We start from the raw sequence: 18,435 nt of genomic DNA on the forward strand, positions 1-18,435 counted from the left end.
CTTCTTCAGATCCTGATACATCTTCTCACTGCCAGGGTGAATCGAATAAGCTGTCTCATGAGCTTCCTTGAGAATCAACTCCCGAATGGACTGGACATTGGGAACACACAAGCGGTCTTTGAACCATATCACGCCTTCTGCATCTTCTCGAAAATCTTTGCTTTTGCCTTCTAGAATCAATCGCCGAATCTCACTGATCTTTTCATCATTCTTCTGCGCTTCTTTGATTTCGCGCTCCAAGGTAGGTTCCAACTCAACTGTGACTCCTCGCGAATTGTTCAGAAATCCGAGACTCAACCTGTCAAACTCCTTGGCCAACTCATAAGGCATCGGGCGAGCAACCATCAGATTGACTTGACTCTTTCTGCTCAAAGCATCTGCCACTACGTTTGCTTTGCCTGGATGGTAATGAATCTCCAACTCATAGTCTTTGATCAGCTCTAACCATCTTCGTTGCCTCATGTTCAACTCTGACCGAGTGAATATGTACTTCAGACTCTTGTGATCTGTGTAAACATCGCATTTCTGTCCATACAGATAGTGCCTCCATGTCTTCAGTGCGTGAACCACTGCTGCCAACTCTAGATCATGGATTGGGTAATTCTTCTCATGAACCTTCAGCTGTCGGGACGAGTAAGCCACAACTCTTCCCTCTTGCATCAACACACATCCCAAACCTGTGTAACAAGCATCACAATACACCGAGAAGGGCTTGTGCACATCAGGCAAGACTAGGACAGGCGCTGTAGTCAACTTCTCTTTCAGCGCTTCAAAGGCCTCTTGGCATTTCTGGGTCCACTTGAACTCAACCTTGTTGCCTAGCAACGCTGTCATTGGCTTCGCAATCTTCGAAAACCCTTCAATGAATCGCCGATAATATCCGGCCATTCCAATGAAACTCTTGATTCCTCTAGCATCTGTTGGCGCTTTCCAGTTCAGAATGTCTGCCACTTTCTTCGGATCCACAGCCAATCCTTCCTTGTTGATTATGTGACCCAAGAACAGGACTTCACTGATCCAGAACTCACATTTACTCAACTTTGCATACAACTGGTGCTCTCGCAATCTCTGCAACACCATCCTCAAATGATCTGCATGCTCTTCTTCGCTTTGAGAATAAACCAGAATATCATCAATGAATACCACCACAAACTTATCAAGGTAATCCATGAATACACTGTTCATCAAGTTCATAAAGAACGCTGGCGCATTGGTCAAACCAAAAGACATCACTGTGAACTCGTACAACCCATACTTGGTAATAAATGTCGTCTTCGGAATGTCCGAAGGTCGGATCCTGAGCTGATGATAACCTGATCTCAGATCAATCTTGGAGAACACACTGGCTCCTCTCAACTGGTCGAACAGATCTTCTATTCTGGGCAAGGGATACTTGTTCTTGATCGTGACCTCATTCAAAGCTCGATAATCGATACACATCCTTTTAGTACCATCTTTCTTCTCCACAAATAGGACAGGGGCGGCCCAAGGCGAGGTGCTTGGCCGAATGTAACCTTTCTCTGACAGCTCATCAATTTGCTTCTTAAGTTCATCCAACTCTGGTCCAGATATTCTGTAAGCTCTCTTAAAGATAGGGGCGGTTCCAGGAAGAAGCTCTATAGCAAACTCAACTTTCCGCTCTGGTGGCATACCCGGTAAGTCCTTTGGAAACACATCCGGGAACTCAGACACAACCTTGATACTCTCAATTGGGTCTGCTTCACTGCTATCGACAGCTAGCTGATAACAACTTCCTTTCTTTGGCTCAGGCGGGACTAACTCGGTCACCACTTCCTCTCCTAGTGGGGACACCAACTTGATTGTCCTTTTATCACAACTGATAACTGCCTGATACTTATCTAGCCAATTCATCCCTAGGATGACATCTATTCCCTGAGTACCCATTACTATAAGGTTGGCGGGAAACGCTATCCCCCTTATTTCCACACTTATATTCAAACAAATGCTATCGGCTCGAATTCTACCACCGGCTGAGTCAATTTGAATGGGGGTTGACATGGTAGTAATTGGAAGATTATGTGCTTCTACCCATGATGCAGTAATGAAAGAATGCGTTGCTCCAGTATCAAATAACACTTCTGCAATATGGGAGTCGACTGGGAACATACCTACTATCATGCCGGGGGTCTCCTGAACTGCTTCAGCTTCCAAATGGTTCAGTCTTCCATGATTATAACGCGGCTGAGGGCGATTGCCTGATCCAGGCTGAGGCACATTCTGCTTCGCTGGGGCATTGGGGCCCGACTGCTGCTGGGCTGCCTTCTTCGGACATTGCATCACCCAGTGGCCTTGCTCTCCACAGTGGAAACATGCCCTGTTTCCAACCTGAGCTGGTGCTGCCTGACTGTTCTGCTGGTTTGCTGGGGCAGGAAGACGGGGTGCTTGCTGATTCTGCCTTTGAAACTGACCTCCTGACTGATTGCTCTGAAGGTTCTGGTACTGATGCTGAGGATACTGCCTTTGGAACTGCTGATGCTGCTGAGGTGGACGCTGGTTCTGCCTGAACTGCTGGGGTTGATTGCCTGAGAAACGAGGGCGGCTGCTGCTTCCAGGCTGCGGTCCACTGATCTTGCGCTTACGATCTTCCATCTCCTTGCGCTTTCTCTCCGTCATGATCGCTCTATCAATCAGGTGCTGGAATGTCGGGAAGGTGTGATTCATCAGCTGATACTGCAGAGGGTCAACCAAGCCTCTCAGGAAACGGTACTGCCGCTTGGCGTCAGTGTTGACATCTTCAGGAGCATAGCGAGACAATTGCAGAAACCTGTCTCGGTACTCACTGACAGACAATGGCCCTTGCTTAAGGGCCAGGAACTCCTCCTTCTTCACTGTCATCAGACCTGCAGGCACGTGGTACTGACGAAAGCTACTTCTGAACTCTTCCCAGGTGATGGTGTCGGGGTTGGCATGGGTGGCGAGGTAAGACTCCCACCATGATTGGGCTGCTCCTCTCAACAGACGGGGACCATACAGAACTTTCTCCCTGTCATCGCACTGAGCGGTATGCAACTCCCGCTCCACAGTGCGCAGCCAATCTTCAGCATCCATGGGGTCAGAAGAGTGAGCGAACGTTGGGGGATGGCCTCTCATGAATTCAGCACGCTTGTCTCTGGGTATCTGAGGCATCTGAGGCTGAGGTGGTGCTTGCTGCTGCTGCTGCTGAATGGCGGCCAGAGTCTGACCGATGGCTTGAACTGCCTGAGTCTGCATCAGAAACATCTGCTCAATCGACATCGGGGGCGGGGGCGGCAGGTGCTGCTGCTGGGGCACCTCCTCCTGTTGAGCGGCTCGCTCCTGCTGAGCACGCCTTCCTCCTCTGCGCCTGTTCTCTGACATCTGCAGAATGCGACCACACATCAGAACTGATCTGGCAAATCTTGCAGCATAAGAAAAGAGAATAGAATTCTTCAACAGCACTGAACAGATGAGCATCTTCACTGATCTCCAACACAGACCACACAGCTTCTCAGATAAAGAGGAAAGTGGAATAAAAGGTTTCCCAACTATATAACTAACTTTATTAACATAGTATGTAAACCAAAATGCAGGGGGTACCCACACTCTGGTAACAATCATTACAAAGATCCAAACCAAACATAGTTCATCATGACAAACATAAATGCACAGGATATAGCAAACTACCATGTCTAACTAAGACTAACTAAGACCGAGACTAACGCTAAGACTGAAGCTTCTATGTATATATATTTCGTATTAATTACAAGATCCAACTCTAGCGATCTATGGTTCTAGAGTTATCTTGGTCTTGCAGTCGGGATTGCCATAAGGCTGGTGTCCACGCTGAGGTGAGCGGTACGGGTGCTGAGTCCCGACGGGAGCGGGGGAACCACCATCCAAATAACGACGTTCCGCGCGCTCAGCCCGCAGCAGGGCAACCTCAGCACGAGCCCTACTCAGCTCGTCTAATGCATGGTCCAGCTCCGTGTTTAGCACGGCGGCTAGGTTGACTGTGCTGCTCAACCTAGGATTGCCCTCACCGACGGGTGAGACAATCACGCCTCCTGTGCTGCCAGATGAACGGCGGGGGTAATACTTCAGGTCAAGACCGTCAGCTGCCCCACCGAAAACCGAGCAGTAGTGCGAAAGCGCACGCCGTGCAGCATCCTGCATGGCTGCCTCAGCTGAGTCCCGCTCAGAAATAGAATAGTGCTCTGAGCAGGCCTCCGCACCCTGGAGACTGTTCTCCGGGCAGCGCACCAAGCAAGTCGCCTCCCAGCGGTCCGGGTAGACCCCGCGACTATGCTGGTAGACCACACAGCGATACTCGACGGACCAAGTATGCCGGTCAAATGCCCGACGTAGCAGGGTGTCGAGCGCATCGTGGAAGTGACACCCGCGAGCAGCGTCGCGAGTGATGGGTCGAGCAACCCATCCTTCCGGCTCAGGGTTAGCAGAGAAGTCGGTGTCGTGGCTCGAGCTGTCGTCGCCTCCTCCGTCGTCTGGGTCTCCTCCAGCAGCTACTCTAGAAGCTGGGGCGCCCAGTGGTGATGCAGGGGGCGGCTCCAGAGGAAGCACAGGGGAGCAGCTCCTCACAGACTCTATCTCCTGGTGGAGCGAGAAGGAAGAGCTCTGCTGCTCCTGTCGTCGACGCTCCTGCTCCTCACGCAGGCGGTGGTGTAGTCTCTCCAAGTGGCTGGACTGTCCGGCCACGGGACGGCGAAGCGGACGCTCAGCAAGGCGGGAGGGTAAGAAGGGGATGACTGACTTTCGTGCAGTGTGTCTAAGTCGAGCCATCTACAAAAGACATCGCAAGCAAAAGGGGTGAGAACAGAATTAATATGACCAGCAAATAATGAATCATAAGTAAATGAAGGATTGGAATAAAACATGATTTTCAGCAAGGTATAGTATATAGTAGAACATAGGTTTGGTCGGTAGGACCAACTTTTGAAGAGATATCAAAGTCAAGGTAGGGACAGAGGTCTATAGTCTTTAGAACGACCATTCTATTCTAGGTTAGCGGTCCTACAGTCAGCACGGCTCTGATACCACTTATGTCACACCCGGTTTTAGAAGGCAAACCGAATGCGAACCATGTACGTGCCAGGATCAGTTATTCACGTACACAGCAGTTACATAATATGGACATCATCACACAGTGCTCAAAATAGTATTAATAAGGGAAATAGTCGATTACATCATACGTCTGAGACGTCCATATAGTTCTTACAATAAATCAAAGTGCGGAAAAGAAACGTAGATAAACGCGGCCTTCACAGGCAGCCGACTGGGGGTTGCCGCTAACCCACACCTAGAACTCGTCGTAATCTTGGAACTCCTGGAAGTCTCCTTCCACAGCTTCATCTTCGCCTGAGCAGTGGTTGCAATGCTGACAACCTGGGGGGGGGGGTTTGGTGTGTAGAGCAAGGGTGAGTACACATCAACATACTCAGCAAGTATCCTGTTTGGCTGTAGTGGACTAGCTTTATGTGGGGATAAGTCAAGCAGTTGCTTTTAGTTGGTCAGATTATTATTTACTAGTAGAAAGCCAAGTTTTAGCATTAACCCAAGTTATTAGCCCGATGTACCCTTTCCAAACGGAAAGAATACCACTTACCAGCACCATAGTCGTAATCAGAACCATCAATCTCATAACCACATGTACCACAATGTCTCTGATCAAGTACCACTAATCACTGGAGCTCCCTTGGCCGCTCATAACCGCGAGCACGGCTGATATATCAGTTTCATAACACTCTGCAGAGGTTGTGCACTTTACCCACAAGTCGTGATTCCCTCTTGCCTCGGGCCGATCAAACCCTTAAACACTACCAAGGTGAATAGGCAGGGTTTCACTACGTAGCCTTTACAAAGATTCCCCGGGGCTGTAGCCACCCGTTAGGTTTCCTAAATGCACCGCACTCCTCCCCAAGGGGCGAACCCAAACTTGGCAGAGCGAGCCGCATACACCGAGCCCCATTGACGGCACGACGGCTAAGTGAACTACATCCCGGATCCTCTAATTATTCAGCTAAGGGCACCCCATTCCACCCTCATGGTTGCACTGTTTTCCCGGGCGGTCATCCATAGAACAGGTCCTTACGGAGAGGCACTCGAGAAACCGCTCGAGCCCCCTTGAATACCACAAGTACAACATCATAATAAGAGAAGGGAAAACAGCGTATCATAGATAATCTCATCATGTTCATTGATTAGAGTTGAGCAATAGCATAAAGCTAAACAGTAATAATCCAACCCAAATAGGTAAACAAGGACATGGATAACAAAAGCTAGTCAATCCTTAGGTATAAAGGTGTAATGCGGGAGGTGAATTAAATAATGAATAGGACAGAGATAGGTCAAAGGACACTTGCCTCCACCAAACGACTGCTGCTCAGGGGCTTCTCCTGCGGGTTCCTCGGGCTCTTCGACCGAATCGTTCTCTATGCGATTGCAAACATACATACATCCATCCACATATTTAATACAAAAGAACAGTACACCATACAAGGGAACAAATAAAGTGAGTATGCATCAAGTATGACATTCGATATCGCATTTGTTATGGTTAGAAAGAAACGGGAAAGGGTCTCGCAGGGGGTTAAATCTTATGCACTAACGATCAATTACAATTGGTTCTTAACAAAAGAATTCTGTTATATGCACTAGTGGGAATCTAATCGTTTTAAGTTGATCAACATCGCACGAGATAAACAATTAACTACATGAATCAATTAGCATAACGGAATTTTAAATTAAACTTCCTATTTCAATGGCATATGAACAACGATTAGCCTACTTAAAATAAAATAGCTATGATCACAGAAAGTAAATAAAATAAAACGAATAATAAAAAAAGGGGGGGGGCGGTTGAACCGGCCGGCTGGGCGGCGAGCTGGGCGGCGGGGCGGCTGAGCCGGCCCGGTTGAACCGGCGGCCAGGCGAGCGCGCGGGGGGGGGGGGGGGGGGTCGGGCTGGCCAGGCGGCCGAGCCGGCCAAACGGCCAGGCGAGCGCGCAGCCAAGGCGGCCAGGGGGCGCGCCGGCCAGGGCGGCCAGGCGGCCAAGGGGCCGGGCGGGCGGACGGCTGGGCGGCCAGGGGGCGCGCCGGCGGGGGGCACGGCCGGGGGCTGGCCGAGCCGGCCAGGGCGCGGCCGGGGGCTGGCCGAGCCGGCCAGGGCGCGGCCGGGCGGGGCGGGCCGAGCCGGCCATGGCGGCGGCCAAGGCGCCGAGCGGCAAGGGGAAAGGGGAGGGGGGAATGGGGAAGGGAGGAGAGGGGGAGGGGCTCACCGGCGACGGGGACGGGGCGGGGCGGGGCGGCCGAGCGGGGCGGCCGATCGGCGACGGGGAGGGGCGGCGCTAGGGCAGGGGGTAGGGGCGGCAGCGGCTTAGGGTGAGGGAGAGAAAATGAGAGAAAATGAGAGGAAGGGAGAAAGAATTTGGGGAAAAAGGGGAGGTGGGGGGGGGCGGTTGGGCCTTTTGGGCCCAAGGGGGGGGGCGCCAGGGGCGGCTGGGCCGGCCGGGGTCGGCCCACGGCGCGGGAGAGAGAGAAAAAGAGGAGAGAGAAAGAGAGAGAGAAAAAAAGAAAGAAAAGATCTTCTCCTCATTTTCGAAATCCGATCTTTCTACATAAATGCATTTGCACTTTCAAAGCAATCAAAAGAAATGCAAGGTTCGGCATGGTGCATCAAACAACATAAAGTATTTAGGGTTTTTCTTACACGGGAAATCCAAACCGAATCCCGCTAGAACTTTGGAAAAGGTCAAGGTGTAGCGAGGGCAAAAAGAAAAAGAAAAGGTAACGCCCGAATTTTGGCGAGTAAAGAAAAGAAAAAAAAAATCAACTGCAAAATTCGGGGCGTTACAAAGATCTAAGAATGAGGCACGGAGGGAGGGAGGAGGGCGACTACAGGGAGCACAATGAGCGGAAGGAGCGTGAGCGGAGCAAGCAGCGGCGACGAGGGAGACTGGGGCTAGCAGGGAAGACGACAAGCGAGGGAGCGAGGAGGGCGACCAGAGCGTGGAGGGGAGGCGACGGGCGAGGAGTGCGACACAAAGGGAGTGAGGGAAGGAACGGGGAGTGCTGTAACAGTAACCCTAGCGAGATCTGAGTGCGGCACGTGGGAGGGAGTGGAGGGCACGTGTTACAGAAGCGAGCCAGGCTCGGTTGAGAAGTCCACCCCGAGCGTATGAATTGAGCCAAGTTGGGTGGGTGCTTTTGCATCTACTAGGCGAGGCCCAAGTACTAATGCATGCAACCAAACATGTTGCTTCTTGCACTTATGAAACCTGGCTCGGGCTGTATACAAGGAACCAATCGCGTCCCTAGGGAACATCACCCTCGAGTTGTTGCTTGGACTTCACAAGCTAGTAGGCAAGAGAATAAACAGTGGCATCGCTTACCCGAGAGCATTAGCATGCTCGCACTCCTGCGCAACAACAACAACAACAACGTACATTGCGGTGGTGATGGCAGCAACAAGGACAGGGTGGGCAACAACAATGTCATCATGGGGAAAGCGACCTGTAGAGCCAAGGCACCATCAGATAGAAGAAGAGTGGGAGGAGGAGGCTACATCATGAGTTAGGGGAGCAACCGCGCCTAGCTTAGCGTTGCTCGCGCCTGCAGCATCTAGAGCAACGGCGGCGATGCCCATGTGCAAGGCGACATCTGTGGCCCGGACATCTCCGTCGGTAGTGAGGATGGACGACATGTCAACAAGCCAACCACGACGCTTAGGGGGGAAACACACCTGCTATAGGGAGAGGAGGAGGAGGTGACGATGCTAGAGGAGGAAAGGGGCACACCGACCATGGTGGTGGCTGCGACTGTAGGGCTCTAGAGGAGAATTACTTTGTATAATAGAAAGAAAATTACTTCATACAATAGTAATTGACGATAGGGTTATATGCAGGTTAGGGGGTACAACTCTAACACACTTCTTGATCGGGCTCTAGCTCAAGGCACACTAACCATCTAACAATCATGCTAAAGAAGTACAGAGTTTGAGAGGTAGAACCATTTTACCAGGGATAAGTAGGGGTGGTAATGGACCACGATCCAAATGTTTCTTCATGATTCGTTGAGCCCTTAATTAATTTAGTACAAAATAAACATGAATAAAACTCGATCCAAATAACATCTGATCCTTAAAATTTATGGTGTAAAATTTAGACCCCATTAATCACTAGAGATAAGCACGGATTAAACTTTACTACCAAGACGGATTGAGCCCATTAGACTCTCCGCGGGTTCCCGCGACCGCTCCCCCTCCCCTCAGGGGCACTACGGGCGCCCCTGCGAGCACCCCCCCAGCCGGCGGAAGTGAGCAGGACTCCGTCACATTGAGCGTCAGCTGATGCGCCCCCTTGTCTCGAGTTGCGTGCCGACTAGTATTTAATAGTTGAAGAAAAAATAGTAATAGATGATGAATAAGGTTGGATAATGATATTTTATGGTTGTATTGAGGTATATAGGGAGAATTTAGAGGGAACCGTTGCGAGAGATGAAAAAGTAGGAGACAAAATATTGATAATGTAACGAAAAAAGTGATATAGGGGAATAAATTTAGGGAGAACCACTACGGATATCCTTACCTTGCCCTTAGATGTTGTACGTTGTACCTTGTTACCCGTACACTGATGCAGACAAATGGACGTCTATCTGAGGAGTGTGTGTCTCTTTTTCAAACACAGATGGGGTTCAACAGAAGCAAAAGTCAGCAATCGGCATGCAAGTTGCAAATAAATGTCGTCTTTTAGTTTATCAGGCTTATATTTTTCATCAGGTGCCTCTGTTAATTCAAGCTCTGTATTTGCAACTTGCATGCTGATTGGGGTAACAGGTAATTCAGGTAACCACGGTCACTGACAGGAAGGAAGCGAAGGAATTGGGTGTCAGGTCAGGCCTCCGATTCAACAGATACCACCAAGTGCATAGGGCGGAGACCGGAGCAGGGAGAGCATTCGCCATTTGGCAGAGACGAGACGGACACCTCTGCGGCGCCGCCTCGGGCCTCGGCAGACGACAGCAATCACAGCAGCGGCTCTACAAGAAAGAAGAGAAACTGCAGAAACCGCGAGGGCAGGCGCGGCAGCGGGCAGGCAGTCCATCCCCATGTGTTTGTGACTTTGTGCTCGTCCTCATACCCCCCTCCAGCTCCCGTCTCCTCGTGCTCTCCACTGCTGCATGCGCCTCTTGTCCTGTCCCCCTCCCCACCTTGTTCCTCCCATCCCGCGCCGTCTCTGCACGAAGCAGAGCGCCGGTCCACCGACAAGGACAGCTACAACTACGACGCGCAGGCAGAGCCATCGCTCATCTGGGGCTGCCCTCGGTTACTCCTCCCCTCCGCCGCTGCCCCTGCCTTGTCCACAGCTGTTGTTAATTCCTTCATGAGTTGGCGTCGGCGCCAGCGGGGCGGAGGGGAAGGAGGCGGGGCTTCAGCTTCCCCGGCGCCGGCCGCCGCCTGAAGATCCCTTCTTCTCCTGTAGTCCTGTCGTCGGGCGGGCGAGGTGAGGCCGGGTCTTCCTTCTCTTGATTTTGGTTGCTTGTGCAGAGCCATTCCTTCGCAGAGAGATCTCATCTTTATTTGGTGGTATTTCCTATTTAATGCTAGACGTCCCCTTTTCTAGTTAAGTGATAGTATGATCCGGCCTCGATTTTTTTTACTCGTGGAATGCGCCTTTCTTCCCCCATCAGATGTCAAAAGGGAATGTTTGTACTGGTGCGCTCAGGTTCTTCTTCCCGTTTGCTGTTCCTGTTTTTTTCTTCGCTTGTCCAAGGTCAATCTGCGGGCTCAATGCCGGCGCTGGTAGTTGTGCCATTCCTCCTTGGGCCAACGGGGCCGGTGGCCGTTGGCATCCTCCCTGAGAGGCACAGGGGGGACAGCGACGTGTCTCTGCTGATGTTTCTTCCGCCCCCATTACTGCGCCGGCCCCTCGCCTCCGTCTGACCATATCGCCTTGCAGTCTACACAATAGTAGGGAAGTAGTTAAAAAAAGAGGGGGTTGCCCAGCTCGTTAGATCCTGCGGCTTACCATTTCTTGGATCAGTTAGGGGAGGATAGACTCTTCATTTGGATTCATGTCCTTCCCGGTCAATTTGGGTCAGTTTGTTTACCATAGAAAGGTGGCATCTTTTGGCTTCTGCTCTTTGGTCTATGTGGATCCAGTGCCAAATTGGACCGACCGAAGCTGATTCTTGCTGGCAGAAAGTGCCCAACTGTGCTACCATTTATTTCCAATGAATCCTTGGCTATCTACTCAAATAAACACCGAGTCCGTGAGGCCATTTCGTCTCTGCTTATGTAGGATTCTTATGTTCATGTGGACATGTGGCGCATTGCCTGGCCTTTCGCAAATCAGTTTCTTCTGGAGTGCCCAAGTGGTTCTTCTCTTCCCATATCGATATAAGGCTAACACCGTGTGATGCCTGCCTCAATACATCTTGGCCCCAAGAACACTCTGATTCTGTGCAGTTCCATACGGTGCTCAACAAGTGATATCCAGTATTTGGAGGGTCTTTGCAAGAAGCGTTGCTCTGTTGCTCTTGCTCATATTTTGTGTTCTGATAGGTCCAAGCATCATGGGGCTCTTAGGTATGATGGGCGACTCTTTTGGTTGCTCGGCGACTGGGGAGCGACTTGTGTCTGCTGCAAGAGATGGAGACATCCAGGAGGCCAGGGCTCTCTTAGAACTCAATCCCCGCCTTGCTCGGTACTCCACGTTCGGGATCCGGAATTCGCCTCTCCATTACTCGGCAGCAAAGGGCCACCATGAGGTGAACCATTGATTTTATCTATAATGTTGTTTTGCCATCTATATGCAATAATTGTTGATCCAGATGCCTTTGTTAACCCATTTAGTCACTTCCCAGTATGTGAATTTGTTATTATTTTACAAAATAACCCTCTCATTTCTCTGTGATAGATTGTCTCCCTCCTAATCGAGTCCGGTGTTAATATTAACCTTAGAAATTGCAGAGGGCAGGTAAATTCTTCTCTTTCTCATCTTAGATCTTCAACCATTACTGTGCTTTGTCGGCTTTTAGAGTATTTCATCAGCAGTGAATTTCCATTCGGAATTATTAGGAAATGCATTATGTAGCAGTATGGTTGAAAACTACTTGCAGCCTTTTAGCAGTCCTGTGTGTTTATATGTAACTGACGTTACCTTTTATTTGAGATTGAGAATTAGTAACTTGATGGATAGGAACTATACCCTTTCTTCTTTTTTGTGGTTGAGTTATACTGTATAGTGCGAAAGAGCCTCTAGCTGAGTTAGTTAGATGGTCTGAGTTCGACTCCCGGTCTAAGGTCCTAGCCCCGTTCTGCGTTCGTGGTCGTTCCCACATGGGCTACAGTGCCACGTTGTATATATGGGTGGGTGTGTGGGGCAAGAGTTCGAGGGAGTTATACTGTATTGTAATTAAACAATGTTCATACGCTAGTGGTTACATGTTCAATACACAAAAATCGATAGAGATAGATGCTACAGTTTATTCTTCAATGCATCTCACCTTATTGTTTATGTTTCTTCTCAGTTATGTTCTAAGTTCTGTTGTTTCCTTTTTGTGCTAATTCTGAACACTAAACTGTGCAGACTGCTCTGATGCAAGCTTGTCTATATGGTCACTGGAAAGTTGTACAGATTCTAGTTCTTTTTAAAGCTAATGTAAGTGAACACTAGCTAATGTATTCTTGGATAAAATTAATCCATACCTTTTCTTTTACAGAAAGGTCTGAAATATCTATTTATGAAAGTGATCTGTATCTTGGATTTCTAGATTCACAGGAGAGATTGTTTTAGCGGCGCGACCGCTATTCATTTTGCCGCGCTAAAAGGTCATACTCGCTGCATTCGGCTTCTTGTGGCTGATTATGTGCCTAGCTTGTCAGAGTTTTGGACCATTATGCGTGGAAAGTCCACAGATGAAATGAAAAAGGGTGCCTTTGATGCCGCGTATGTAAATTCTGACGTTCATCGATGTTGACATCTTTTCCCTCACTTATAAATTTGCACCATTTCTTTCTCGAACAAATTTGCATCATTTTTCCTTGTACACTCTGGGCATTCATTTATGTGGTCATCTTCTCATCGTTTATAATTTGCGTCATTTCTTCTGGTACTCTCCAGGTCTCTCCAGAGACTAGTTAATGGAAAGTCTGATGGTGGTGTCACCCCGCTTCACTTGGCAGCCCTTCATGGACATGCTGAGAGTGTACAGTTGCTGCTAGACCTTGGAGCCTCTGTCTCTGAGGTGACTGTCAATGATGGTTCAACAATTGACCTCATTGGTAAGTATTTATTGAACTGAAAAGAAAATTATTTAACCTGATTCAATTTATTATAGACATGTTTCTGCAAAAAAAAGTGTCTATAAGTGGACTTTTCCTTACCTTTTTTTTACTACAATCCTAGATTAACTCAACCATCGTGCAGGTTCGGGGAGCACACCCCTCCATTACGCGGCGTGTGGTGGAAGTGCTGTTTGCTGCCAAGTATGCTGGCTAACTTTCCTATTTCATGAGAATTTAAGCAATTTGCCAACCCCCATCTACTGATATCTGCTAAACAGCTTCTCATTGCAGCAGGAGCAAACATGGGAGCTCAAAATGTTAACGGGTATGCACTTGTTGGTCAATCATAAATAGTTACTTCCACATCAAATCAATTTAACTTGTCCCATTGCAAACATTTTTTTACTTACAACTGCATGCAACAAGTTATGTTCTTTGTTTATCAAAACTGATGGTGTTATTATCTTTACTTTATCACCCATATAAATTTTGCACTGCTATTTTGCTATGTATATATGAAGGACATGCTTGATGTAGTGGTGAGAGCTGTCTCACTGAGCCACCAGGTTGCGAGTTCGAAGCAGTCTCCACATTTGCAAAGGAAAAGCTTGCCTCGGGTTGTGATGCTTCCACAAGATTCACACCCCAAGAATAATGAGAGAATTCAGTCCTTCTTGTGCCACACCTTGGACCTGTGTACATATCCATCTACACCAGTCCATGAAAGCTCTTTCGCCTTGCTGCGGGGCCATGTTTGGAAGGTTCACTCTAGCCAAAAGTTTGAACCAGAATTCCCGAGCAAAAAACACAGCCAATCAATAGATGATCAATTGTTTCTTGCTCCTAGTCACATAAGAGACATGCAACAGGATGATCCATACCCGCTTTTTGCAGCCTATCTTTTGTCCAAACTCTTTGTTGGGCAACCAGCCACATAAAATACTTGGTTTTTGGTGGTGCCCAAGTTTTCTTATTCTTTGAAAAGGTTCAAAAAAGTTCGACCCAGTAAAGAGACTCTCATATGCTGCCTTTGTTGAATATTTCCCATTGGCTGCAAGATGAAAGATGTGCATGACTGCAACATCAGTCCTTAACTAAATTGATTCAAGCAAATCCGCAAATCCCATAAGGTGAGATAGTCTGTAATAGCTCCAATAGTAAGGGCTCCTTGTATATCCGAAATCCAGCACTGGTTTGATAAAGCTTCCAACATTGTCCTCTTGTGAACCCATCTTTTAGGAATCAACCTATGTAACCGGGGTGCAAGGTCCACAATTCTATGCCCAAGGAGTGTGAGTGTGGTAGCACCATTGCCATTGAGAATAAGTCTTTTACTTTACTAGGAACTTGAATAGCTAAAGAAGCCCAAGGACGTTCTGGTTCAGTTTTAGTCAACCAAAGCCATCACATCCTGAGCGCCCAAGCCAGACCCATAAGTTGGAAATAACAAGTCCACCAAGTTCACGAGGCCGACATACCTTTCCTCATGCAACCTGACAGTGCCCCCCTTTTACATCTTTGCAGCAAAGAAAACCTCGATGTATGTCATCAATAGCTTTAAGAGACCAAGATGGTAGATCCACTGCCATGGCTAAATATATTTCCATCCCTGTGAGAACTGATTGGATATGAATTTTCCTTCCAGCTTTGGTTATCAGGTTAACCTTCCACCCTGTCAATTGGTTTGCAATTCTATCAATAATCGGTTGTACTTGATCACTAAGTTTCTTAATAGCCAACGGTAGACCTAGGTAGCGGCACGGGAAACAACCATCTCAGAAAGCCTCATATCTTGCAGCAAAGCTAAATCTTGCTCTCGACACTGTATGGGATAGGCACTACTCTTTTGGGCGTTAGTGCACAAACCTGATGCATGCCCAAACAACTGAAGAATATCCAAAAGAGTGCTAATGTCCATAGTTGCTGGCCTTAGGAAAATTACCACATCATCGACGTAGAGAGGAAAACGATGGTGCACAATCTGTGAAGCTAGGGGCTGTAAGAGGCCTTTACGCTCTGCCTTGGTAACCAGAAATCCCAACACATCCATAACTAAAATGAACAACATTGGAGACAATGGATCCCCTTGCCGAAGACCACGACGATGATGAATAGGCTGTCCTGGCAAACCATTTAGCATCACTTGAGTCGAGGAGGTGCATAGCAACCCGCTGATCACATCCTTCCAGATTTGCCCGGAGCCTAGATGATGCAAAACTTCAAGAAGAAAGGACCACGATACTAAATCAAATGATTTGGAAATATCAAGCTTCCGGAGCAAACATGGTTGTTTTCGCTGATTGAGAAACCGGGCTGTTTCCTGTACCAACAAGTAGTTGTCTTGTATAAATCTACCTTTTATGAAGGCACTTTGGTTAGGTGAAACCATGTCATGCAGTCTACCAGCCAAACGATTAGCCAATATCTTAGTGATCAATTTGACGAAACTGTGCACAAGGCTTATAGGTCTGAAATCTTTCACCTGATCCACCCCATCTTTCTTCGGGATGAGAGTAATAAAAGCAGTGTTGAGCACATGAAAGTTAACAAATTTTCTACTCCCAACCGCAGAGACTGCTGCCATAACATCTTGTTTAATTATATCCCAGCAAACTTTATAGAATCTACCCGTAAATCCATCTAGAGTTCTAGACCTGGAGCCTTGTTCGAAGGAAGTTGTTTGATGGTGTCCCAAACTTCCTTCTCAGAGAAGGGCAGATCCAAGGTTGACAGGTCATGAGTTTTGATTCCCAGGCTCTATGAACTAATAGTGTATTCTCTTTCAGAACTATGTCCAGCAATGAATCATAGAACTCAGCAACCAAATCTGCTTTTGCTTCATGACTGGTGTGAATTGTACGATTAGATACCAATTTAGTGACAATTTTTTTCTTCTTACGATATCTCGAGTACATATGAGACAACCTAGTATTAGCATCTTATTTTACTATTTATATATGCTTATTAGTGTTTAGTCTTGACTTCCTTATTGAGCCATCTTCCCTATGTGGTAAACAAGTCCTGAAGCTTGTTGCTAAATTGTTGTGCTTATACAATCTCCGAATATGCTGGCCTTAACTTATACCATGCATCAAACTTGGCTTTAGTTTTCCAATTAAGAGGCTAAGGGCCCTTGTTTGGGGGCATGCTAATATCAGAAAAGGACTTCCATGTTACTTATTTTGATTGCTTACACTTTTACCATGCTTTTGCTTAAAAGGTTGACTCCTTTATTGGTGGCTCGTTCGTGGCACAAGACTAGCATCGAAGGTATTCTAAGCAAGCAACCAGAAAACCGAATGCGTATTCTTCCTTCACCATACCTTTGCTTACCACTGATGAGCATTGTCAAAATTGCCAGGTGAGTTCAAATACCAGCCGAAACATGTTGGAACTGATAACAATAAATGCCATTTTCTAAGAACATGATACCTAGTTAAATTCATCAAACATTTCTGCGCAAGTAGCTGTATCTACATTCCTTTACTTGTTCCAGACTTCCAGTGCAAGAAGTGATGACCACCAATATTTTACAGCAGCATTTTGCCTATTACCATTGCGGCATAAAACATCAGAGCTTTACCGCACTTTGGGAGAAACTGCATTTCACTAGGTGTAGAATGCTGATAGGATGCTCATTTCAAATTTTAATTTTCACAAAAAAAAAGAATAGAGCTGTCTGGTTCTCTTAATTTTCCTAATGTGCAATCTGCTAAATATGAATGCAACCGTGACCCTTGGTTGATCTTTTGCAGGGAATGTGGATGGAGGAAAACTTCCGCCTCATCCACTTGTCAGGATCCATGTGTCATATGTTTGGAGGTGGAATGCACTGTAGCTGCAGAAGGTACTGAAAACTTGGACTCATGATCGATTTTTTAACCCAGCAAACACCATTGATAAAATGCCTGTTAAAATAGGTTGCGGCCATGAGTTCTGCACCAAATGTGCACTCTACTTGTGCTCCACCACTAGCAGCTCAACATCCACCCGTGGAGTTCCTGGCTCCATATCATGCCCTCTGTGTCGCCATGCCATCGTCTCCTTCATGAGGCTCACCAGCACTACCCCGATAAAGGAGCTTCCATGGACAAGCGCGTCACTAGCTCTATGTGCAGCGGGCTCAAACACTGGCCGCCCTGAACATGGCGGGTCCTTGCATCGAAGGCCTGACCTGCGTCGACTGCGCTCCATCTCAGTTCAGCTGGGATGCTCTTCTTTTAGATCCATTGGCTCTGGGAAGCTGTCGTCCATGAAGCTGAACTGCACAGGAGCTGAAGAGGCGGTGCCTTGCCTCGTCAGCTGCCTCAGGCCCGATGTGCAGCGTTCATCGTCGTACAGGGGAAGAATTAGGAGATATTCAGAGTTTTGAAAGGATGGTTTTGTGGCGTCCTTCCTGCGAGTTTTTAGGGTTTGGGAATTTAAACCTGTGTCGTCATGTTCCTCTTCGTTTGTTTCCCTGTTGTTTAATATGCATGCAGTCCTCGTTGTGAAGATCTATTTGTGTACATGGCCCGTTTGTCTTCATTACTTTTACTTATATGTGAATTATATACCATCTCTGTTTTGCAATTACCGACAAGTTAATACTCCCTTCTTTTATTCTACTAGATTGCAAGTCATTTTAGTTTTGTTTTAAGTCAAGCTTCTCCAACTTTAAACAAGTTTCAAAGTTAATGTCAAAATACATCTCTTGGTGTATCTAGTTGTTAGGATCGTAGTTGGAAAAAATTAGGCACAAAGTTTAACCGGAAAAAACTCTCCCAATGTGGAGGAGAAAAAAACTACGAAAAAATAGATCTATTAGAGTAACTCCAATAGTTCTCTAAAAGACTTCCTAAATCAATAATTTAGGTAGTTAACATAAAAACTATTCTCCAACAGTTCTCTAAATGAACTCTCTAAATTTAACAACTTGTCATCTAACCTTATTTTCTCTCTACATTTGGCAACCATTTAACAACTCCCTAAACAAAAATATTGACTGCATTATATAGTTTTTGTGACTTATTTTTTTATGTGGATAGATACAAAACAAAATTACAACCTATATTTAGAGAACTATTGGAGAACTCACATTTTTTTACTCGAAAAGCCATTTAGCAACTTCTTAAATCTATTATTTAGAGAGCTAAAATTTACATAACTATTGGAGTT

The 18,435-nt window shown here is 47.3% G+C and overlaps 2 protein-coding genes across 3 annotated transcripts; both read left to right on the forward strand.

Moving 5' to 3' along the window:
- Positions 1-9,676: 9,676 nt before the first annotated feature.
- On the forward strand, positions 9,677-10,488 carry LOC118477060 (uncharacterized). Its single transcript, XM_035967602.1, has 2 exons — positions 9,677-9,698; positions 9,855-10,488. The coding sequence occupies exons 1-2, from the start codon at positions 9,677-9,679 to the stop codon at positions 10,448-10,450; spliced, it is 618 nt and encodes a 205-aa protein (XP_035823495.1). The 3' UTR covers positions 10,451-10,488.
- On the forward strand, positions 9,929-17,860 carry LOC100285090 (uncharacterized). Of its 2 annotated transcripts, none has more exons than NM_001157985.1 (11): positions 9,929-10,492; positions 11,554-11,759; positions 11,909-11,968; positions 12,581-12,652; positions 12,765-12,940; positions 13,115-13,275; positions 13,421-13,479; positions 13,557-13,603; positions 16,499-16,639; positions 17,034-17,125; positions 17,199-17,852. In NM_001157985.1, exons 2-11 carry the CDS (start codon positions 11,565-11,567, stop codon positions 17,648-17,650), a joined length of 1,455 nt encoding a protein of 484 aa, NP_001151457.1. In that variant the 5' UTR covers positions 9,929-10,492; positions 11,554-11,564; the 3' UTR covers positions 17,651-17,852. The 2 variants fall into 2 exon arrangements, with proteins under 2 accessions (NP_001151457.1, XP_035822842.1); XM_035966949.1 differs by having other exon boundaries at positions 9,942-10,492; positions 11,578-11,759; positions 17,199-17,860.
- Positions 17,861-18,435: the final 575 nt, after the last annotated feature.

The sequence above is a fragment of the Zea mays genome, chromosome 4 (genome assembly GCF_902167145.1).
Source record: "Zea mays cultivar B73 chromosome 4, Zm-B73-REFERENCE-NAM-5.0, whole genome shotgun sequence".
NCBI lineage: Eukaryota > Viridiplantae > Streptophyta > Magnoliopsida > Poales > Poaceae > Zea > Zea mays.